This window comes from Macaca fascicularis, chromosome 1 (genome assembly GCF_037993035.2).
Source record: "Macaca fascicularis isolate 582-1 chromosome 1, T2T-MFA8v1.1".
Lineage (NCBI taxonomy): Eukaryota > Metazoa > Chordata > Mammalia > Primates > Cercopithecidae > Macaca > Macaca fascicularis.
In genome coordinates this window covers 113,718,703-113,742,245 of record NC_088375.1, presented here as the reverse complement: position 1 = coordinate 113,742,245, position 23,543 = coordinate 113,718,703, and the positions used below count along the sequence as shown (strand labels likewise).

Genomic DNA, 23,543 nt, shown 5'->3' with positions numbered 1-23,543 from the left:
GTCCAAACTCGTCAATCTTGCATAGAAGTTCCCTTGTCACCTCTCTCCAGCCTACCCTTCCAACGAATTCTTGCACCACGCATCATGTGCCAACTAAACTGTGCCCATGTCTCCTGACAGTGTTCACATGACTCCCCCCTTCCTGGAATGATCTTCCTTGTCCCAGCCCTGCCTACTTTCCCAAATCTATTCATGTTACAAAGCCTGAACTCAAGGGCCACCCCTGCTATGAGGGCTTCTGGTACCTTTTTAGTGAGAAAAGCTTACTCTAACCTTGAATTATCACAGCGCTTAATCTGCCCCTGTATGAAGGTACTTAACCTCTATCTCCCTTCATTGTGGACATAAGTCCCTTATCTCTTATCTACTAAATGGTAGACTCCTTGACTAAAGAATTCCTGTCTGATTCATATGATATTGTTTCTCCAAGGCACTGAGGATGTTTTTACAAAACACAAACCAAATTAATATTTGATAAATTAATGTAAACATAAAGTGAAAAGAAAATAACAACTTATGGGTGAGTAACAGTTTATACGGCCTGAACTCATGTTCTTTTATGTATTTACCTTCCCTGAAAGAACCTAGTGTTCTCCCTGTTGAGTTGCAAAGAAGGAGGACTCCTGGTTCTGAGTCCCAGATCCTCACCCACACCTCGGCCTCAGGTCCAGCGGTGTGCTATACTGGCTCACAAAAGCCAATTCTGTGCAACACTTCGTTGTGTTCAGTGACATCTTGTTAGTAAGTTGAAATTGGACATGGGAGGAGTATTTACATCACAAAAACCAACAAATGCTACCAATTTGTATTCCACCACCACCCCCGCCCCCCGCCAGAGAGCCAGCTTACCAGGATACCATTGCCCAGATCCCAAATTCTGCCTTATCATAATGCTACGGAAACTTTTGATGCCCAATATCAGAGCCTCATGTGACATAGACTCTGACCCAGCTGTGCCTTCTAGTTTCTTGCTGTGTCCCTCATGCATCTGGTTGGAAGTTGGGAGTCTAATGGAACTCTGGAGTCAGACTGGGATGAGGAATTTGTTGGTTACACTGCCAAGTTTCCTGCTGTTGTACCTTACCTTTCTGTTCTGAGCCTGCCCTCAGATAGAAACCATAACCATTGCTTCCTTTCTTCATCTCCACAATTCGGGGCTGGTGGGGTAACAGTTTGAAACTAGCCGTTTCTCTTTTGAATTGTATCTTCTGCTCAAGGTGATGCTTGTCAGTTTCTTTGTCCACCAGCAGGAACATGACACGGCTTCCTGACTTCTTCACCTGTAACAACACACACAGATGAGGAACAATATCAACCCCCAAGAACAATGCTGGGGGATAAGAACGTTTCTGTATAAAGGCACACAGTCTCTAGGTTCAACAAAAGATAGGGGATAGAAGGCCTGAGTTTAAGCTGTTACACTATGTCCTGCCAGCTAACTGATACGTATCTATCTCCACTTCTAGAGTTGTTTTCCCTTATTTAAATATGACCCACCCACATAGGTACTAACTGAGCCCAAGTAGGAGCTAGAATTCAGAAAACCCATAAAGGTACCTAGATAAAAGCTAGAACAGGAGTTTGGAAAAGAAAAGAAAGTAAGAGTCCACGTCAAAAAATCATTCTACAAAGAGAAGAGAAGGTTGGTCAATTTTTAAGGTTCCATATGACCTCAAAGGAAAATCTCAGTTATATCCCACTTCCTATTAAAGCATTTCAGTATTATCGGCTCAACAGTGAATTTATTGTAAATTCAGAGGGCACAGTGACACACGCCCATAATCCCAGACTTTGGGAGGCCAAGGCGGGCAGATCACTTGAGCTCAGGAGTTCAAGACCAGCCTGGCCAACATAGTGAGACCCTGTCTCTACAAAAAAAAAAAAAAAAAATACAAAAATTAGCCAGGCGCAGTGGTGCACACCTGTAATCCCAGCTACTCAGGAAGCTGAGGTGGAAGAATCATCTGAGCCCAGGAGGCCGAGACTACAATGAGCTGAGATGGTGCCACTACACTCCAGCCTGGGTAACACAGTGAGACCCTGTCTCAATCAGACAGTTCAGAGGGGGCTCCCAATCCGATACAAACAAGATCCAAAAGGTAAGGTTAATAGTTTTGTAGACCTTATGTGAAATTAGGGAAGGCTTTATTCCAAAACCTGTATTAACACTGCTTATACCACTAGTGAGAGTCTGTTCACCCTTAATATGAAGGGGCAACTCAGCTGGATATTTTTTCCCATCATAAACTCATGCTGTCCCCTACCACCCCTGTCTTTCTGTCACCTCCAATGAGAATAGAGTGGAAGATAGGGCAAGAAAAGTACCCTTTGGGGCATACCTTTTCAACCACTTCCTCGTGGCTGGCATCCTCTACATTCTCTCCATTCACTTCAATCAAGTGATCATCAGCCAGAACTCCAGCTTTCATAGCCACACCTTGAGGTGTAATATCAGTCATGTACACCCCCTTTTTACCTGGAAGAGAGTAGGGGTGAACTCCATGTGGAGACAAAAGTGACTCCCTCTTGGATGGTAATCTGCGATGTTGACTTCTGATTAGCCCCAGTCCTGTGAATGCCTCCTGATTCCTACTTCATTTACTGTCCCTAGTGTAAGAACATGTCAACCTTAATGTTACCACACAAATTACAGGCCATGATGCATATAGCATTCTTGGCTATTGCAGACGGCTGCCTTCGATTGCCTTGCTGGAGCATATATACCCTTTCCCTATGGCATATCAGCCTTGGGTCTGGGGAGTAACACTGCAGAGATCTACATGTTTTGTGGCTGTCCAAGACCATGCTTCTGTTCATAAGTTCCCCTGATAAATTCCAATGTACCTACAAACTGGATTTGCCTGCCTTGTTCTTTGGTTTCTGAGCTCCTTCAGCATTCAAGGACTGCTTTGCATACACCACCCTTTCATAGAACACTCCATTGCACAAAAAAAAAAAAAAACCAAAAAACAAAAAACAGAAATCCAATGGTAAAGACTTTTCTCCCAATAATGTGAAACTAGAACTTCCAATTTCAGAGCTAACTCAAACAGCCTTTGGCTTGTGATCTAAAATCACAGTTATAGCTCCTGGCACAGAACTTGACACAGCCTTTACTCAGTGGGTATTTGTTGATTTGAATAGAATTTCTGAGGTCAGCTAAATGCAAAGATGGAATCTTGGGTGGCCTTGGCCCCTTGTACCAGAAAGCGCGAAACCATACCCACACTGCATTATTGTGTCTATATGCCCTTTCTTTGCATTTGTAGAATCAGAAAGCATCTTTCCCATTCCCTCCTCTTTATTTCGTACTATTATATTAGCCATCGTATGCTGATGGAGTCATCTCACCAATGTAGGCTAACAAGGACAGGCACAGGAGGGAGGGAAGAACATGAACGCATTTAGGTGGTGAGATTTAGGTGCTACTTACAGAAATGCTGTCAATTCTTCAAAGATATTAATAGAGCAGTTCCCCCTTAACCATGGGGGATTCATTCCAAGACCCCCAGTGGGAGACTGAAACTTTAGATAGTATTCCAAAACCTGTATGTTTTTTTTCCTGTGCTTACGTACCTATGATAGTTTAACTTATAAATTAGGCACAATAAGAGATTCGCAATAACTGAGCTAATCTTAGCAACCTCAGCATACAATATTTTTTCTTTCCTTATTAAATCGAGAACTTTTCACTTAATAGAAGAGCGCTTTACAGCCTTTTTTTTTTTTTTTTTTTTTTTTTTAACAGATGGGGTCTCGTTCTGTCACCTAGTCTGGAGTCCAGGGGCACAATCTTGGCTCACTGCAACCTCTGCTTCCCCGGTTAAGCGATTGTCCTGCCTCGGTCTCTCAAGTAGCTGGAACTACAGGTGCCTGCCACTGCACCTGGCTAATTTTTGTATTTTTAGTAGAGATGGGGTTTTGCTATGTTGGCCAGGTTGGTCTCGAACTCCTGACTCCTAACCTCAGGTGATCTGTCCGCCTCAGACTCTCAAAGTGCTAGTATTACAGGCATGAGCCACTACGCCTGGCCACATTACAGCTTCTCTTTGTCATATCTGAACTGCCAGCATCACAACTGTTGCATTTTGGACTTTTTTTTTTTTTTTTTTGGAGACAGAGTCACACTTTGTCATCCAGGCTGGAGAGCAGTGGCGCAATCTTGGCTCACTGCAAGCTCCGCCTCCCGGGTTCACGCCATTCTCCTGCCTCAGCCTCCAAGTAACCGGGACTACAGGCGCCCGCCACCGTGCCCAGCTAATTTTTTGTGTTTTTAGTAGAGACAGGGTTTCACCGTGTTAACCAGGATGGTCTCCATCTCCTGATCTCGTGATCCGCCCACCTCGGCCTCCCAAAGTGCTGGGATTACAGGCGTGAGCCACCGCGCCCGGCCTGGGCTATTATTTTTTATTGATACATAACATTTGTACATATTTGTAGGGTGTGTGTCATGTTTTGATACCAAGAGCATATAATGAACAAATAATGGTATGATATTTAGGACATCCATCCTTGAACATTTATCATTTCTTTGTGTTGAGAATATTTCAAATCTTCTTACAACTATTTTGAAATGTGCAATACATTGTTGTTAACTATAGTCACCCCACTTTGCTATCAAACGTTAGAACTTATTCTCTCTTTGTGTTTGTACCCATTAACCTAGCTTTCTTCATCCCTGCCCTACCCCACATACACTCTTCCCAGCCTCTGGTATCTCTCATTCTACTCTCTACCTCCGTGAGATTCACCTTTTTTAGCTCCCACTTATGAGAACATGTGATATTTTTCTTTCTGTGCTGGGCCATTATTAAGCAAAATAAGGATTATTTGAACACAGTACTTTAATACCGCAACAGTTGACCTGATAACTGAGTAGTGAGTAGTAAGTAGTAAGACTAACAGGCAAGTAAGCACATACCACACGGAGGTGCTAGACAAACAGAGGATTCATCTCCAAGATGGGGCAGGACAGCACAAGATTTCCTTACCCTACTCATAATGGTTCACAATGCAACTATTATGTATGGAATTCTCCATTTAATATTTTCAGACCACAGTTGCCTGCAGGTAAGATAACTGAAACTATGGAAAGCAAAACAGGATAAGGGGGAACTCCTGTATTTCAACCTAGGCAAGGGATCGCTTGGTAATGACTACATAAATCACTTGTAAGGAATGACAGTAACTTAAATTCTGCTTCCTTAAACATTCAGCATTTCTCCTGCCACCTTGTTATATATTTGTCATGAAGAAACCATTTTCCTCATAAAGCTAACCTAAACTGTTCACCATGTGCGTTAGCACATGAGCCAGATGAGTAGAATCTGAATTATGATTTTCTCTTTTTTTACCACTTTACTGATAATAGGCTTCGAAGACATGCCAAGCTTCCTTTGACTACCCACACCACTGTGTTTAATAGCTGACCAACCTGAGAAATGCCCCTTATCACGAGTTTCCATCTCTTGGTACAGGTTAAATAAGCCTTATAAACTATTGTGAATTTACCAACTGGTCTGCTGCTGTACCACTTGCCAAATCATGACCTACCACCAGTGCTTCTCCAGCCCCAGAAAGAATGTGGGCAGAGGCAACGTTCAAGAAGGAACCGGCCAGCTAACACAGCCCCTCTGGTTCCAACCAATACCCCCAGAGCCATGGTCAACTGAACACAGGTTAGTCTGCACCTCTGAAATTCTAGAAACAGAACTTCTAGTGCTTCCTGATGGTCAGGGTTTCTCAAATCACTCTGTACCTCTTAGCCAGAGCTCAAAGATGCACCTCAGAACAGGTGGGGCTGAGCCACAGCTGAGGATACTATCAAAATGTTACAGGAGGGTGGAGATTTTTGCAGTATTCTCAGCAAAGGTAACAGTGCCTGGCACATCAGTAGGTGCTTAAGATTTTGTTGAATAAATGAATGACTATCTGGGCACCCAGATTTAAAAAAGATACCAATCTTACTCAAAAGTAGCTATTATGAAGACTCTCATTTTTCTTGCCTCTTATTCCTCATTCTCCTCTTCATTTTCACCCTAAGAGGGCTAGAAGCATCAATGCTCTGACCCCCTGACCTCAAAGAGTCCTCAAGTGTCAGCCTGACAAACACTCAGGGACAGGAGTGCCCAGTGCCCCCCCACCCCCACTGCTGTCCAGTGTCCCTCCCCAATTGCACAACTGTGCAAGGCAAGGGAAAGGGCAGGGAGGGAGGGAGAGAGAGAGGGAGGGAGGAAAGCTGTTGCAAGCTATCTAAAGCAACTGAAAAGTCAAAGAAGAAAAGTCATTAACCAATAGCATCTTTGTTCTGGAAGCCTGTTGTCTGTGCCCTGCCCCTGCCTCCCCCCACTCCCCCAAAAAATTCTCACCTTGGACAGTTTTCAGAGAGAAGCCATAGCTGCCTCCCTGCTTCACGAGGTAGCAGAGCCGGGGCTGGGTCCAAGTTTGCACGCCTCCATTCATCACAGGGGAAAGTGTATTATCACTCAAACCTTGCTCCTTCTGACTTTGACCCAACTCTTTCAAGTCCACCTGTGTTTTCATTGCTTTCTCATAGGAATCCCCATCCAGAACTAGTAAAGTCACTGAATTCCCACTCTTTCTGACCAGATCCACAACCTAGGCGGGAAGAAGAAAAAATAACTTTAATAACCCTCTATCAACTGCCAGAGGGAAATGCTGACCATGTGGCTCCATATCTGGCCCTGGAGATCCTGCTAGTTGACCCCTGACACCCAAGTAGAAGCAGGTAGTTCCTCAGCCACCTCCATCCCTGCCTTCCCGAGATCCAGGTGCAGATTAGGCTGAGCTTCTGGCACTGCTGGAATATAGAGCATGGTCCAACCCCAGCCCAGAGGCTTCTTACAAGGACTGCCCCTTTCTAGAGAGGAGCACTGCCCTGGATTGTAACCGTACCTCCTGAGTGCATGGCGACAGCACAGTGTAAGGAAAAGTGCATGCTTTTGGAGTCAGGCAGAATAGGGTAAGGCCAGACTCTCCCATATATCCTCTGCATGAACATGTTAGCAAGCTAAGTTATCTGTACTTAGCTTCCTCATCTGTGAGATTGTAACATATACCTCACAAGGTCATGAGGAGGACTGAACAAGATAATGAATATAAAATTGCCTAGCACCATTTTTGGTATGTAGTGAACATGCAATTCATGTTAGACCTGATGCTATTCAAATCCAAGAGTAATGTGTACAGTTCTTGGTTCCTCATAGGGGACTTGATTGGCCAACATAAGGTACAGCAATAAAGGTGTCCTGCCTTGCCAGTGGCAGCCAGAAAAGAACCAAACTCTACCGACCCCCAAAATTATAATCAGCAGAGATGGTGTTGGGGCTGAAGAGATCCTGGAAGAGGAGCCCCAAATGTCTCATTCACCTGCGTATGTTCTTCTTTGTCCACAAAGACACCATTGATCCTAAGAACTCGGTCTCCATCCTGAAGGCCAGCCTTCTCTGCTGGGCTACCCTTCTCAACCACCCGGACCAGGTGGCCCTCGGTGTCCTTCTCAATTCGCAGGAAGAAGCCATAGTTTTGCCCTTCTTGCTTGGACAGTTTACATTCTCGGGGGTTGAAGGTGGAGGTCATTTCTGTGATGAAAAAAAATTAATAAATCCATGGAAAAGAGAAACTAATTGGAGTGAGAACCCCATCCTCCATCTCCTATAATTCTATTTTCCAATCATCAAATCTAGACTGCTTGGGTACACGCTGGGGGCACAGGAGGACACCTTCCAGAACTTGCTAATGATTTCCAAATCTGTTTCCCCAAGGACAACATTTTTACTAGAGTTTCAGACCCACATATTTTACTGGGTACTGGATACAGATGCTGCCATTTCAGTATCTCCAACCAAACTCCTCTTTGTCCTCTGACCTAAAGAAATTAAGTCCAAATATATAAACCCAAAACTTTATGACAAGCCCACTCTCATTCAAACATTTGAAGAGCTTTTCAAGTTCAAGGAATCAGGGCTAAATCTGTAGACAAGATGGACCCATACCTTGCCTGTCCTATTGGGGAACATAGTTACATTCCCATAACCACACGTGGTGAGTGTCATGCTGGGGAAGAACGCAGTGATAAGTGGGAAAATAACAAAGGGTCTTGGGAATAGGGAGCGGGATGGGAAGAATTAAGAAACCTTCCTGAAGGAATGACACTTCCAAGAACTGAAGGATTAATAGAAGCTTGGTGAGGTAGGCCACGACAAGGAAGAGCTTAAACCATTAAAAAAGGTAGGCGCAGTAGCTCACTCCTATAATCCCAGCACTTTGGGAGGCCAAGGCGGGCAGATCACAAGGTCAGCAGTTTGAGACCAGCCTGGCCAATATGGTGAAACCCCATCTCTACTAAAAATACAAAAATTAGCTGGGCATGGTGGCGGGCGCCTGTAGTCCCAGCTACTCAGGAGGCTGAGGCAGGAGAATCACTTTAACCCGGGAGGGGGAGATTGCAGTGAGCCAAGATCATGCTACTGCACTCCAGCCTGGGCAACAGACTGAGACTCTGTCTCAAAAAAAAAAAAAAAAAAAAAAAAAAAAGGCCGGGCGCGGTGGCTCAAGCCTGTAATCCCAGCACTTTGGGAGGCCGAGACGGGTGGATCACGAGGTCAGGAGATCGAGACCATCCTGGATAACACGGTGAAACCCCGTCTCTACTAAGAAATACAAAAAACTAGCCGGGCGAGGTGGCGGGCGCCTGTAGTCCCAGCTACTCGGGTGGCTGAGGCCGGAGAATGGCGTGAACCCGGGAGGCGGAGCTTGCAGTGAGCTGAGATCCGGCCACTGCACTCCAGCCTGGGCTACAGAGCGAGACTCCGTATCAAAAAAAAAAAAAAAAAAAAAGCAGAGACACCAGGCCTTGGAGGTTGTCCAATATGTTGAAGATGCACTAGAAAAGACTGTTCCAGCCCCTGAAGTCTCTAGCCAGAGCAGAGCAGAGATGCCCCATAGAAAAGGGATTCCTGTGGCTAGGTCGGGGCTCTCCCTCCCAAACGCTTTGTCACCCAGGCTGGAGTGCAGTGGCGCAATCGCCGCTCACTGCAGCCTCGAACTCCTGGGCTTAGGCGATCCTCCCACCTCAGCCTCCTGAATAGCTGGAGCTACAGGCGCATACCACTATGCCCTGCTAACTAATTTTTTTTTTGACAGTGTCTCCCTTTTTTGCCCAGGCTGGTCTCAAACTCCTGGGCTCCAGCGATCGTCATGCTTCAGGCTCCCAAAGTGCTGGAATTACAGACACGAGCCACATGCCTGGCCTGAAGCAGCTTCTATTTCCATTCATCCTGCCCCTCCTGTTGCCCCATTGCAGGGGCAAGGTCCTGAGCCATAGGAGGAAGACAGGACAAGTGTAAAACCACAGCTGGGGTTCCAACACCCAGTTATGATTAAGGGAAAGACTTCTGCCAGTGCCGCCGACACCTGCTGGCTGAAAGCTTTTTCTTTTATAGGAGAATAAGAACAGGGGCCAGAACAGCAACAGGCTGATACAGAAGGCAGAAGGCTCGCGAGAGAGCCCTGGAGTCCGCTCTTCACACCACCTGCAGGGCAAGCCCTCAAGTTCCTCTCGTCACAGTTCCCTACCTACAAATCAGAATAAACCACCTATCCCTTCCCTCCTGGAGGGACAAGAACAGATGACCATACAGGATATGGGGGAGGGTGGAGAATAGGCCACAAAGTACTCCATGCACCCTAGAAGCCAGGCCGTGGTGATTGAAGATAGCCATCCCTGACCATGCCCACGGAGACGTACAGTACAAATCGGACAGAAAGCCCTCGACTGCCCAATACCAGGCCTCTCATGCGGTCTCCGCAAAGTCGGAAGCCCATGCTGCCAGTGGCACAAGTGACTAAGCAGCCATGAAAGAAACAAACAAATAGACTCCCCATCGAGCATCAAGGCAAGAAAACAGTGAAGCCACACTCACCAGTGGTCAACACCAGCCCCTTGGGAGAGCTAGGCAGCTCTGCCTTATCAAAAGCCATGACCAGCTGCCAGGAAAACACCACTCTGGGATGAAAGGAGAAAATATGGCATCACCAGAGTTGAGTCACATCCAGGCACTTGTTTGTGGCCCATTCCAGCTCCCTCACCTTTCACTCCTCTTTCTGCTGATCCCAACCTGCGAGCATCAGTTTAGTTTCAGCTTGATTTCACATCTACGTCCAAGCTCACCTGTAGATCCCTACACCTTTCCATTTCATAGGGCCAAAAGACCTCAAAAGAAAAAGAATCAGAAAAGAAAGACGAGGTCTCAATGTCCTTTACGGGGAGGACCAGACAATAATTACATAAATGAATAAGATCATTTCAGATAATGATACTTGCTGTGAAGAAAATAGAATGTCAAACAAAACATGCGAAGCCCTCTTAAACTTGAGGGTAATTATTGGAGAACCTCATTCAAATCCTACACAATTTAAAATATGTCCTTACAATCCGAATAAGGACAACAGATATTATGTTTTCATCAAGAGATGAGGCTGTTCGTGATCAGCATGTGAATGCTTATTTCTAAGGCACTCACACCCAAGATTCAGCAATCTCACGCTCTGCAGAGTCAACCACAAACTCTTAATCTCTATGTTTGTAGGCCAAGGATAGAAAGTGAAACCTCCTCACTAGGAGAACCAGCCCTGTGTTTGGAGAGAGGGGAAGAGACAAAGGTTTTCCTATGTCTCACTGGAGACCTGTGAGCCTGACACACAAGGAAACACAAATCACTGTTTCTTGGCAGAATCTCAAGTTGACATTTTTGTTTGGAGTTTTCAAACAGCCAGATGGTGATCGCTCAGATCTGCACCTATGGCTCTGAAGCCTCAAGCATTCAGGGTCAGTTTCTTTTTTGGCTGTTTGAAGCCAGAAAATCAAAGCCACTTTATACCAATAGGGAAATGCTACCATACTGGTGGGGAAACAGCTACTGCTGCAAGCCCCCGACTGCCTCCTGCCACTATGTGCTCCCCACCACACAGCCATTAATGGATTGACGCTGTGTCCATCGATCTGCATGTACCCAGGCCAGACTGATTAAATATTTACACCCCCAGCTGCACCAATGGGGAAAGCAGACCCAAACCTCAAAAGCCTGGTCTTACATGGGACGCTAAAACTATTTGTTTCCTTTGCCATCTTGCAAAAAGAGGATTCATCTAGGAGCCAAGAGAGCTGGGCTCTGGTCCACCTCCAGGCCTGGTTCTGTCTAGGCCATATCCTGGTGTTACTCTGGCCCCTAATTCAGAGCTGGGGTATGTCTCTTTCGCAAGACTCTGTCATTGCTCCATGATAAGGATGCCTGGGCCTCTGGAACACAGGGCCGAATTAGGAAGGATCTTTGTATTTAAGGATACTCTTTCCTACTTCTTCAACCCCACCTCATCTTCTGCCTCCTGAGAAAATCTGGAGATCAGACCCCTCTGGTGGATAGACACAGAAGAAGTGAAGGCCTATGGATTTCTCGACTATCATTAGCAGCAATCATCTGAAGCTGGAGTCCATTAAATCCAGCAGGCTTTGTTCCCCAGGTCAAACAGCCAAAATACATGGTGGTACACACCTTTAGTCCCAGCTACTCGGGAGGCTTAGGTGGGAGGATGGCTTGAACCTGGAGGCAGAGGTTGCTGTGAGCCGAGATCACACCACCACACTCCACTCCAGCCTGGGCAAGAGAATGAGACCCTGTCTCAAAAAAAAAAAAAAAAAAAAACTGGAGATGAAAGAAAGCTAGAACCATTCCTGAGCTCTGGGGGGAAAATCAATAGTTGACAACAAAGTTGTTTGTCTGTGGGAACGAGAACGAAGTGCTGGCTGGCAGACAGGAACCACTCGGGGGTGAGAGCCAGTGAGATTTTTTTTCCACCAATTTTATTGATGAAAAAGCTAATTATACCATTAACTTTGCTTTTTTCCCAAATGATTAGATTATTGCTGCCAGGGAAGAGAATAATGTGGCCACAGTCAAGAAGAAACATTAGATAGCTTTTAGAAGTTAGGAAGGCTTGGTAATGACCATGAAAAGGAGGGTGGTATGACCTCCGGATGTGGCAGACTAGAAAGAACTAAAGCCACTGGTCTATTTTCCATAGGAAAGAAATAGCTGGTGGGACCTAGGTGACTTCTTCCAAGCCCAAGGCAGGCCAAGGGCTCTCAGTCCCCAGACAGCCATCAACAGAATTGATATATGAGATCCTTAGCACCACCCTCACCAACTCCTCTGCACAGAAAGCTGGAAATCTGACCTGGGAGCTGTTCCTGAGCACTCTTCATGTAACTCCTATAAGCTTCCAGGTGTTATTTTGAAAAGGAATTCTGAGCCGGGCGTGGTGGCTCACACCTGCAATCCCAGCACTTAAGGAGGCCAAGGTGGGTGGATCACCTGAGGTCTGGAGTTAGAGACCAGCCTGGCAAACATGGTGAAACCCCATCTCTACTAAAAATACAAAAATTAGCTGGGCATGGTGGTGCACACCTGTAATCCCAACTACTCGGGAGGCTGGGGCAGGGGAATCGCTTGAACCTGGGAGCCAGAGGTTGCAGTGAGCCGAAATCGTGCCAGTGCACTCCAGCCTGGGTGACAGAGTGAGACTCCATCTCAAAAAAAAAAAAAAAAAAAAGGAAGGAAGAAAGAAAAGGAATTCTGGGCTGGGCACAGTGGCTCACGCCTGTAATTCTAGCACTTTGGGAGCCAAGGCAAGCGGATCATGAGGTCAGGAGATCAAAACCATCCTGGTCAACATGGTGAAACCCTGTCTCTATTAAAATTGAAAAAAAAAAAAAAATTAGCTGGGTGTGGTGGCGCATGAGGCAGGAGAATCGCTTGAACCTGGGAGGCGGAGCTTGCAGTGAGCTGAGATGGTGCCACTGCACTCCAGCCTGGTGATAGAGTGAGACTCCGTCTCAAGAAAAAAGAAAAAGAAAAGAAAAGCAATTCTGGAGCTGCTAGAGACCAGACAAAACATGGGCCATGGGGTAAGTAAATTCTTCTTCTGAAGAAGGAAAATAAATGGCAACTCCTTGAGGAGTGAAGTCAGCAGAATAACAAGATCTTCCTTCATTTCCTCAGTCCTAGTTGTCCACCCATGCCCAAAGGCTTCAGCTGTCTAATCTGAGTGAGCAGAAAAGTTTAGCTTAAATTGTGTAACTCTGTAGACCGTGTCAGGTGATGCTAGCAATAATAAATCATGTCATTTGAAAACTCTCTACGGCACATTATCTCATTTAATGCTCACAATCACCTTACAAGTTTGATTCTCAATCCTAGCTGCCCCTCAGAATCACCTGTAGAGATTTAGAAAAATCGATGCTTAGGCCCCACCTCAGGTCTAATGCAGAACAAAAGACGTAAACCAGAGCAAAGGAACTAGAGCTTAAAAATCACCCAAGGCTGTCTCTGACTCCTCCCGTCTCCCCTCAGCCTCAGGATAACTCCCTCCCTCATGGGTCACAGAGGAATGTCGAGATTGAGTGAACTAATCACAACCACCCTGGGCTCACCTTTATCCAACCTGCGAGGCCAAGGTGGCAGCCTGATTAGGAGAAGCTCTTGGTCACACCGTGCAGTCCTCGGGATCCTGTGTGCCCACAATCAGTGCCCCAGCCAGCAGGATAGGAGCGTGTCGCAACCTGCAATCTGTTCCTTGTGCCTCCCTCCCCAAGTTCTAGCTCTGAGTTGGGTGAGCATAGAACCAAGCAGATAGAACAACCTTTCACAGTTCGCATGGGCTCTTTATGCTATGAATTAAGTCTAGGGGATTGCTCCCAACTTCCCAAACCTAAACACCTTAAAAGCTGAGGCCGTTCCTCATCCCCCTCCAACCCTATGGGCAGAATCTACCCAGGACTGAGGCCCTACCCGTCATCCTGTGAACCCTGGAGAAAAAGTGATGGTTGCCAGATTTACTCCACAGTTCTTTGCTCCCTACCAATCTCTTCCCTTTCCCAAACAATTAGCTTCTTCAGTTAGCATGCTGGGGCAGGTGAAATCTGTTTGGGATCATGAACATAGTTCCTTCTATTTTCCACTTCAGCATCAAGAAGATATACTACCCAAACCTGATTTCATTTGTTCATGCCACAGGCATCTGCCCCTCACTTATATGCAAAACACTGTCAAGTGGTTGACAGGATAAAGTTATACACCACCCCTATTCTCAAGAGACTTTATAGTTGAATAGAGTTAAGAAAAAGTTTTAGAACAAAAATAACTGGCCAGGTGCGGTGGCTCACACCTGTAATCCCAGCACTTTGAGAGGCCAAGGAGGGCAGATCATGAGATCAAGAGATCTAGACCATCCTGGCCAACGTGGTGAAACCCCATCTCTACTAAAAATACAAAAATTAGCCGGGTGTGGTGGCACATGCCTGTAGTCGCAGCTATTTGAGAGGTTGGAGCAAGGGAATCGCTTGAACCAGAGAGTCGGAGGTTGCAATGAGCCAAGATTGCGTCACTGTACTCCAGCCTGGTGACAGAGCAAGACTCCATCTCAAAAAAAAAAAAAAAAAGAAAGAAAGAAAAATATCATTGTGAGCAGAGTATAAATGAGGTAAGACCTACAATATGAAACAAATTAAGGACACCTTCAAAAATTAGGCAGGACTTGATTTAAACCTTAACAACAGATGGATGACATTTCAACAAGTGCAGAAGGACGACACCGTTTTAGACACAGAACAGTGTGGACACCATGTTATGAAAGTGGGAAAGTTTGCCAGGTGCGGTGGCTCACACCTGTAATCCCAACACTTTGGGAGGAGGAGGCAGACGTGGGCAGATCACTTGAGGTCAGGAGTTCAAGATCAGCCTGGCCAACATGGCAAAACCCTGCCTCTACCAAAAAAAGTACAAAAATTAGCCAGGTGTGGTGGTGGGCAGCTGTAATCCCGGCTACTGAGGAGGCTGAGGCAGGAAAATCACTTCAACCCAGGAAGCGGAGGTTGCAATGAGCCGAGACAGTGCCACTGCACTCCAACCCGGGTGACAGAGTGAGACACTGTCAAAAGAGACAAAGAGGAGGGAAGGAGGAAGGGAGGGAGGGGAGTAGGAGGGATGGAGGGAGGGAGAGGGAGAGGGAGGGAGAGGGAGAGAGAGAGAGAGAAAGAGAGAGAAAGAGGAAAAGCTTGGGTGTAGTCAAGGAAGAGCTAAAACCCAATGTGGTTGAAGGACAGCCAATAGAAGGGAAATCATGAGTGACAAATTAGACTATAAAGGCCATTAATATCAGCCCAAGGGATCTGGCCTTAGCTTGGCAGAAAGGGGCACCACTCAAGGCTTTTAAGCAGAGGAGTAACAGGATCAGAGTTGGGTTCCAAGAACGGCAGGTAGGCTGGATTCAAGCGAAGACACACTGCAGGGGCCAGGTAAGGGGCCGTTCTCAAAATCCTACTCACACGTGATAAAGGGCCTGACGCACATGGCAGCCGTCAGAATAGAATGAAGGTGACGGAGGTGGAGGAGCTCCAGACAGGACTAAGTGACATTGTAGTAACTCTACAGCCTTGTTCCCTCAGATTTCTCCATGCAGAGATGATCTCAGACAGAACAGCTGTGACAACACAGATGTCCCAAACACTTCTTTACACTCACCATGACAAGTGTCCAGGAGGAACAACAGGTGTGCAGCACCCAGTCAGTGTCAGGGCCCACAGGCTCCTGCCACTCTTCCTAATGACGGCTTACTCCCCTGGCATGTAGTTTTTTTATTCTGGTTTTGCTGTCATGAAAGCTCCCCTGTCACACAGTGGCAAATGCACAGTTAAGTCTTCAGAGGCCACAGCTCAATTTGAACACAACTGTGCTTTGGGCTCCTCCTAGTCCAGGTGTTGCAAGGACGCTGTAGTTCTGTAGCCACTCACTTATTCTGTCTGCTTCTCCACAAGGGCCAGCTGTATACTTTCCCTGAACTGATGACCCTGGCTCAGTATTTTCTACTAAGCAGCCTGGATAGCTTTCCTACTTCAAACCTTGAACTCCCCTCTTCTATTACAGACTGATTTTTGCCCCCAACTTCCAATTCATACATTGAAGCCCTAATCCCCAATGTGACTGTACTTGGAGACAGGAACTGTAAAGAAGTAACTAAGGTTAAATGAGGTCATGAGGGTGGGACCCTAATTCAACAGAACTGACGCCCTTACGAAAAGAGGAAAAGACATCAGAGATGCACTTGCACAGAAAATAAAGCCATGTGAGGACACAGGGAGAAGACAGGAGAGGGGCTTCCAAGGACACAAACCTGCTGACACCTTGGACTTCCAGCCTCTAGAACCGTGAGAAAATAAATGTTACTTAAGCCACACCTTCGGTGGTCTTCTATTACAGCAGCTCTAGCACCTTCTGAGGAATACTGCCTACCCAGGCTGTGTGTTGGAAAGGGAATGTGTCAAAGGAAACTGAATTCATGCTTTGGTGACTGGCAGAAATGTGATGCCATTAAAAGATGGTGTAGGCATGAGGAATGAGATGGCAACGTCAGTTTGAGGTAGGTTTCAATTAGAGGACTTGACAGAACATCACCTAGAGCTCAGGAGCTGCTGGACTAGAGTCCGGGTTTGGGACCATCTGCACAGCAGCACTACATGAAGCCCATCAATGAGAATACAAAAGGAGGGGGGCCAAGGATAAAGCCTTGTGCAATACCTATATCTAAGTGATAGGAAGATGAAACAAAAAGGCCGACGCGGTGGCTCACACCTGTAATCCCAGTACTTTGGGAGGCCGAGGTGGGTGGATCATTTGAGGTCAGGAGTTCAAGACCAGCCTGGCCAACTGGTGAAGCCCTGTCTCTACTAAAAATACAAGAATTAGCTGGGTATGGAGGCACACACCTGTAAGCCCAGCTACTTGGGAGGCTGAGGCAGGAGAATCACTTGAACCCGGGAGGCAGTGGTTGCAGTAAGCTGAGATCACACCACTGCACTCCAATCTGGGCAACAGAGTGAGACCCTATCCCAAAAAAACTAAAAAGACAGAAAGAGAGAGAGAGAGAGCGAGCAAAAAGGAATAATCAGAAATCAAAATGCCAAAATTTCAGTGTCATCAAAACTAAAAGAAGAATTTTAAGATGGGATAGTTAACAATGCCAAATAATGCTAAGAGGTAGAGAGAATGAAAACAGAAAATGCCACTGACATTCAGAAAATGGAAGTCTGGGCCTGATAAGACACTAAGAAGCAAGTGGATACCAAGTAACAGAGGCAACAAATATTGATACATTTGGGAAGAGATAAATGAGAGAGTTGGAGTAGCAGCTGGAGGGAAAAGCAGGATTGATGGATGCTTTATTTATTTATTTTTATTTTATTTTATTTTTTGAGACAGAGTCTCGCTCTGTCACCAAGGCTGGAGTACAGTGGTACGATCTCAGTTCACTGCAACCTCTGCCTCCCAGATTCAAGCGATTCTCCTGCTCAGCCTCCTGAGTAGTTGGGATTACAGGTGCGTGCCAACATGCCCAGCTTTTTTTTTTTTTTTTTTTTAGTAGAAACGGGGTTTCACCATGTTGGTCAGGCTGGTCTCAAACTCCTGACCTCATGATCCACCCGCCTCAGCCTCCCAAAGTGCTGGGATTACAGGCATGAGCCACTGCGCCCGGCCTGGATGTTTTTATTTTTAACATTAAGGAAATGATCGGCATGTTTCTATATCAAGAGATGATATGGAGAACATGGAAACTGGGATTAGCCTTGATGATCCTTGATGATCCTTGATGATCTTCTCTGGGGGCAGGAGAGAAGTAGAAAAAAATGGGATAAAGAAGAAAACAAGGTCACTTACCTCAGCATCAATCTCTCCTATGAAATAGTTGACAAAAATCAGGAACTTGGAGAATATGGAGCAAAAGTACCACAGAAAAACAGTCTCTAGGGTCAAACAGGTAAATCAGTGAAGGTGGCCAGGAGGGGACGGAGGAACAGCTGCCGCTCTTCATGAGAAGACAACTGCATGCAGAAGAGGAGGCCAGCATGCCAAGAGACTCTGGAAATCTAGATTTACATAAAATGTCCCCATTAAAAAAAAACTGACAGCTCTTTCAAACTTAAAAGAAATTCTATGTAAACCGAAAAAGAATGGAGCCCCCGAGCTGGCGGTGAACTAAGGCAGTGAACTAATGGCCACAGCATTAGTTCACTACAAAGAGTCAATGAATTGAATTAAAATGTCTAAGAAAAAACTTAGGTTAAAAAAATATATATATAATAAACTTGTAGCAGCAAGTTTATTTTTTCTCACAGTAATATACATCAAGAATAGAAAAGGAAAGTGGTAACTTTTACCCTAAATTGGGGCTTAACATGTTTTTAAAACATAAGAGTAGGCTGGGTGCAGTGGCTCACGCCCATAATCCCAGCACTTTGGGAGTCCGAGACGGGTGAATTACTTAAGGTCAGGAGTTCGAGACCAGCCTGGCCAATGTGGTGAAACCTCATCTCTACTAAAAATACAAAAAAAAAAAAAAAAAAAAAGCCAGGTGTGATGACAGGCACCTATAATCCCAGCTACTCTGGAGGCTGAGGCAGGAGAATTGCTTGAACCCGGGAGGCGGAGGTTATGGTGAGCTGAGATTGCACCACTGCACTCCAGCCTGGGTGACAGAATGAGACTATGCCTCAAAAAATAAAAACTAAAGGCCAGGGGCAGTGGCTCATGCCTGTAATCCCAGCACTTTGGGAGGCCAAGGCAGGCAGATCATCTGAAGTCAGGAGTTTGAGACCAGCCTGGCCAACTTGGCAAAACACCGTCTCTATTAAAAATACAAAATTTAGCCAGACATGGTAGTGGGCATCTGTAATCTCAGCTACTCAGGAGTCTGAGACAGGAGAATCACTTGAACCTGGAGGCAGAGGTTGCAGTGAGCCAAGATCGCGACATTACACTCCAGCCTGGGCAACAAGTGAAACTCTATCTCAATTTAAAAAAATAAAATAAAATAAATAAGTAAATTAGCTGGGCATGGTAGTGCATGCCTGTAATCGCAGCTACTCAGGAGGCTGAGGCACAGGAATCGCTTGAACCCGGGAGATGGAGGTTATAGTGAGCCGAGATTGCACCACTCACTCCAGCCTGGGCAACAGAGCAAGACTCCATCTCAAACAAACCCATAAGTGTAGGATGTGAGGATTTCTAGATTTACAAGGAGCACAGAGCTGGAATGAAGGGGGCTGTCACCAGCGATGGCCAGATGCAATGAACTACCATCAGGAAAGAAAGAGCCCAGGTACTGTCATCTCTGCTCATATTCCAAGGTCTGGGACTTAGAAGTGGCAGGATTATTCCATAAATATAATCATCTACACCCGAACCCACCATCACCTTATCTAATAGTAATCAGGAATCAATTATGCAGTCAGTATCACACCATGAAGAAAACAGAGCCTCTCCCCACAAGGCACTTATGTAACCAACACGCAATCCATGAAAACACTAAACCCTAAAACCTTAGCAGGGGCCAGGCACGGTGGCTCACGCCTGTAATTCCAGCACTTTGGGAGGCCGAGGCAGGTGGATCACCTGAGGTCAGGAGTTCGAGACCAGCCTGGCCAATATGGTGAAACCCCGTCTATACTAAAAGTACAAAAATTAGCTGGACGTGGTGGCATGCGCCTGTGGTCCCAGCTACTCAGGAGGCTGAGACAGGAGAATTGCTTGAACCCAGGAGGTGAAAGTTGCAGTGAGCCAAGATCGTGCCACTGCACTCCAGACTGGGCAACAGAGCAAGACTCCGTCTCAAAAAAAAAAAAAAAAAAAAACCACTTAGCAGGACTGCTGGTGAGGAATGTTTAACCCTAGTTACTTTGACTGTGGAAGGGTATCTGATTGTATAATCTAGTGTGAAACCATAGAGTAAGTTATTTCTGTTTCATTGAGGGATAAGGAAAAGAAACGGCAGGGTCTCTCTGGCAACATTCAACCTAGACATTATTTGCTTTCCACTGAACTCCACGCTTGCCTATAAAACATTCTGAACTTCAGCAAGAAAAAAGCAGCATTCTCAGGACGCTTGACCACAGTGTGCACTTTGAGGAATGCTGTTCTTGCAGCACTTGTGTGCATCTGTGTAACAAAAAAGAAGAAAACAAACCCACTAGACTTTTGTTAGGAAAATACAGTTGGTGGAGACTGTGCGATGTTAAGTCAGCAACTATAGACAGGCTGAGAATTCCTTACAGCCATCAGCCCTGACTCCAAGACTTCATGCCTCACACCAGCCATGGCTGGCCTCCTTCAGAGTCTGCCACAGAGCCTTGGCACATGCCGTTCCTTCCAACAGCATAAGGAAAATATCCTGCTGTATCTGAGCTGGTACTGACTGATGTCTCTAGCAAGGAAGAGATAAAGACAACTCAATTTCACCCTTCTTCAAATGTATTTTACCTAGAACAGATCGTATATTTTTATGCAGATCATATTTAAGGCTGCCTGGATTTCTCCTTTGAAAAGCAAGGCATATGGAAATTCAAATACTCAAGTGTATTTACTTCAAATAATTAATATCAAAAATAGAAGGAGAAGCAGGGCTCTAAGATATGTATTTGCTTAGTGTACTTTCCCATTGTGATAGTTACTGGTCTTAGCCAGAGAGAAATTTCAAATGTGAGAAATCAATGAAATCTATTCCACTGAGAATTATCTGGAGAAGAGTGATCACAGACCCACTGAGTAGTTTTTATTTCTCATTTATGATCAAGAATGGAATCTACTTATCTCAAAGTTCATTTGGCCTGCTGATACCAAGGGACTTCCCTACCCCCAGCCACCATAAACAATACTTTGTCCTATATGGCAAGACCCTGGGCTGGAGTTCAAGGATTTCGCAGTTGGATTGCTTATCTAAGAGTTCTATGAGTTGGGAGAGGGATGGAGCCAATATTGTGTGGAAACAGAGGCACCCACAGAGGGAGGACATCCTCACGCTGCTGATAGAACTAGTACCTGAAAATAGCTCAACCATCCTGAGGGTCAGCTGAGACAAGGTTTTCCCCAAATCGACATTTTGTGTTACATGACTTTTTGAACTTGCATTTCTACCCCCCTCACTTTTTTTGGTATATCTAAACTACTACAAGAGTCCCGCCTCAAGACAAACTTTCTGACCCTGGTTTTATGATACTATATTCTTAAAAAAAAAAAAAATCACTCAAGAAAAAGAAATTCAAGCTTCTTGCTCAGGCACTGAGGCTCAGCATAATCCAGCCCTACCTCAGGCCCCCAGCTCCTCAGCAAGCCCCAAATGGTCTATGCACGGTCACCCACACGAGCCTGCCCTTTGCTCATGCCCCATGCTCTGCCTGGAATCCCTTCCCCACTTCTGACTACTTATTCACAGTAAGTGCTAAGTAAACATTTTTTCCAAGTGAACAAATTTAAGACCTACCATTTTCAAGGCTCAGTTCAAATTTTAGATTATATACGAACCCTTCCACGACCACCACAGTCTGAAGGTCTCATTTCATCTTCTGAATTTCAGTTATTGCTCATATACTTAACAAGTTCTATGTAATACCTGCTGCGAGGCAGGTATCAGGGTTCAACCCAGAATAGCTACCATCCTGCCCTGAAAGAGCCCGGAGTCCAGTGGGGAGAGCTATGAAGCATAACTGCTGAACAACGGTGTGGGTGCTGGAATATTTAAATACAAAGCCTTTCTTATTGTTTTATGTATTTATTGAGCTCCTACTAGGATTAGCCTAGGTACTTTTTGTGGGTTCTGATTCAATCCTGATGGGCCATTTTACAAGGAAAAAGAAAAGAGACTCTGAAAAGTTAACTTGGTTTTCCCTGGCTATTTGGATAAGCAGAGTCTGGATTCAAACCCAGTTGAGTCTGGACTCCTTTCACCATCTACCCTGCCTCCCAAGCCTGAGGTGTAGAATGTATTCTGGAAATACGTGTAGTCAGACTGGGAAGAGGAAGCCATCCCAGGCAGAAGGAACAGCACGAGATGCATTCCCAGAATGGCAAATGGTTCAGGAAGGTCAGAGCACAGTTACATGTTGAAAACAAGAAGTAGGTTAGACTGTGAAGCACCCCGGACTCAATCCAGTAGACTATAGAGGAGCTTCAGGGTCCATGTCGTGTGTCCGCAGCAAGATAAGCTTTATATGTGTGTGTGTGTGTGTGTGTGTGTGTGTGTGTGTGTGTGTGTGGGCGGCTGGGGAATGGAATCTCGCTCTTGTGGCCCAGGCTAGAGTGCAGTGGTGCGATCTCGGCTCACTGCAACCTGCGCCTCCTGGATTCAAGCAATTCTCCTGCCTCAGCCTCCTGAGAAGCTGGGATTGCAGATGCCCGCCACCACGCCCGGCTACTTTTTGTATTTTTATTAAAGACAGGGTTTTGCCATGTTGGCCAGGCTGGTCTCAAACTCCTGACCTCAAGTGATCCACCCTCCTCAGCCTCCCAAAGTGCTGGGATTACAGGCGTGAGCCATCGTGCCCAGCCAAGATAAGCTTTCTTAAGAGCAGGCACCACAGCCCCTTCCTGTATTTTCACACCATCAAGTTTGTATTCAATACAACTGGTGGAAAGCCACGGGCTTTTCTGGATCATTTAGTTTCCTGTCCCCAGTGGGACCCCGTAGTTCTATGTAGCTTTATGAATGCCAACTATCTGTGCCTCCAACAAGGCTTGGCAACTCAGAAACCAGTGACCACCTCAGACCAACAGCAGACCTCCTCTAGTTGCCGCTAAGTGGGCTAGGGCTATCTTTTCTACTTATCAAAACTCCTGCCATTCCCTGGATTCCTTCATTTCCGGGTGTCATGTAATAGCAAAGCTGTCTGAAGATTATCTCAAAAGCACTTAAGATGTGCTAGGCACTATGTGCATTCATTTAACCCTTGTAACTTCAGGAACTAGATTCTAATATGCCCATTTGACTGATGAGGAAATAGAAGCTTAGAGAGTAAAAGTCAGTCTGATCTGGAGTGCAGGTTTCCAATCCCAGTGCTCATTTTCTTAATCACTTAGCCGTGATAGCCACCAGGCAAAGAGATTAAGGAAATCTGGGCAGTCCCTCATGAAGGACCAAAGAAAGAAGTTGCTGAGATCTTGAGGAAAACATGTCTAGCTCCAGCTTGCCACTCTCATCGCATCCCTATGCAACGAATGCAAGAATCATTTCACTAAGATGTGACCAGAAAAACCCATTCCCACATGATTAGACCCTGGACTTCAGACGCCCTGAGAGAGTATTGGAGTCCTTCAACCTCCTTTCCTGAGGAACACCTTATCAAAGTCATCACCATCTGCATCTATTTTTCCAGCTCCTTCCCTGCCACACCAATTCCATTTATGCAAATGTGTTTGTGCCAGGTAGTGCTCAAGGGGCTGGTAATACAGCAAGTAACACAAATGATAAGATCCCTGCAGTCTTGAAGCTTAACATTGGCAAAGGTGACAAGTAAAAGAGATGATTTTTTTTTTTTCTCGAGATGGAGTCTCACTCTGTCACCCAGGCTGGGGTGCAATGGCACAATCTTGGCTCACTGCAACCTCCACCTCCCAGGTTTAAGCAATTCTCCTGCCTCAGCC

The 23,543-nt window shown here is 45.7% G+C and overlaps 1 protein-coding gene and 1 long non-coding RNA gene across 9 annotated transcripts in view; one reads left to right on the top strand and one right to left on the bottom strand.

The window, feature by feature from the left end:
- PDZK1 (PDZ domain containing 1) overlaps positions 1-23,543 on the bottom strand; it is a 49,132-nt gene that overhangs the window by 9,046 nt on the left and 16,543 nt on the right. For 2 of the 8 annotated variants that reach the window (XM_045383355.2, XM_005542127.4), the window contains exons 2-5: positions 7,390-7,601; positions 6,369-6,618; positions 2,340-2,476; positions 1,085-1,280 (exon numbers count right to left, since the gene is read on the bottom strand). In XM_045383355.2, the coding sequence (XP_045239290.2) occupies positions 1,085-1,280; positions 2,340-2,476; positions 6,369-6,618; positions 7,390-7,599 (793 nt within the window). In that variant the 5' untranslated portion in view covers positions 7,600-7,601. Of the gene's footprint in view, positions 1-1,084; positions 1,281-2,339; positions 2,477-6,368; positions 6,619-7,389; positions 7,602-11,573; positions 11,700-13,510; positions 13,937-17,789; positions 17,999-23,543 lie in introns of those variants that run through there. The other 6 variants (XM_065532846.1, XM_073997480.1, XM_045383319.2 and 3 more) reach the window with 6 other exon arrangements.
- Positions 4,261-7,636, top strand: LOC141407310 (uncharacterized). Its single transcript, XR_012415969.1, has 2 exons — positions 4,261-5,678; positions 7,227-7,636. It is a non-coding gene; the product is annotated as an uncharacterized lncRNA (long non-coding RNA).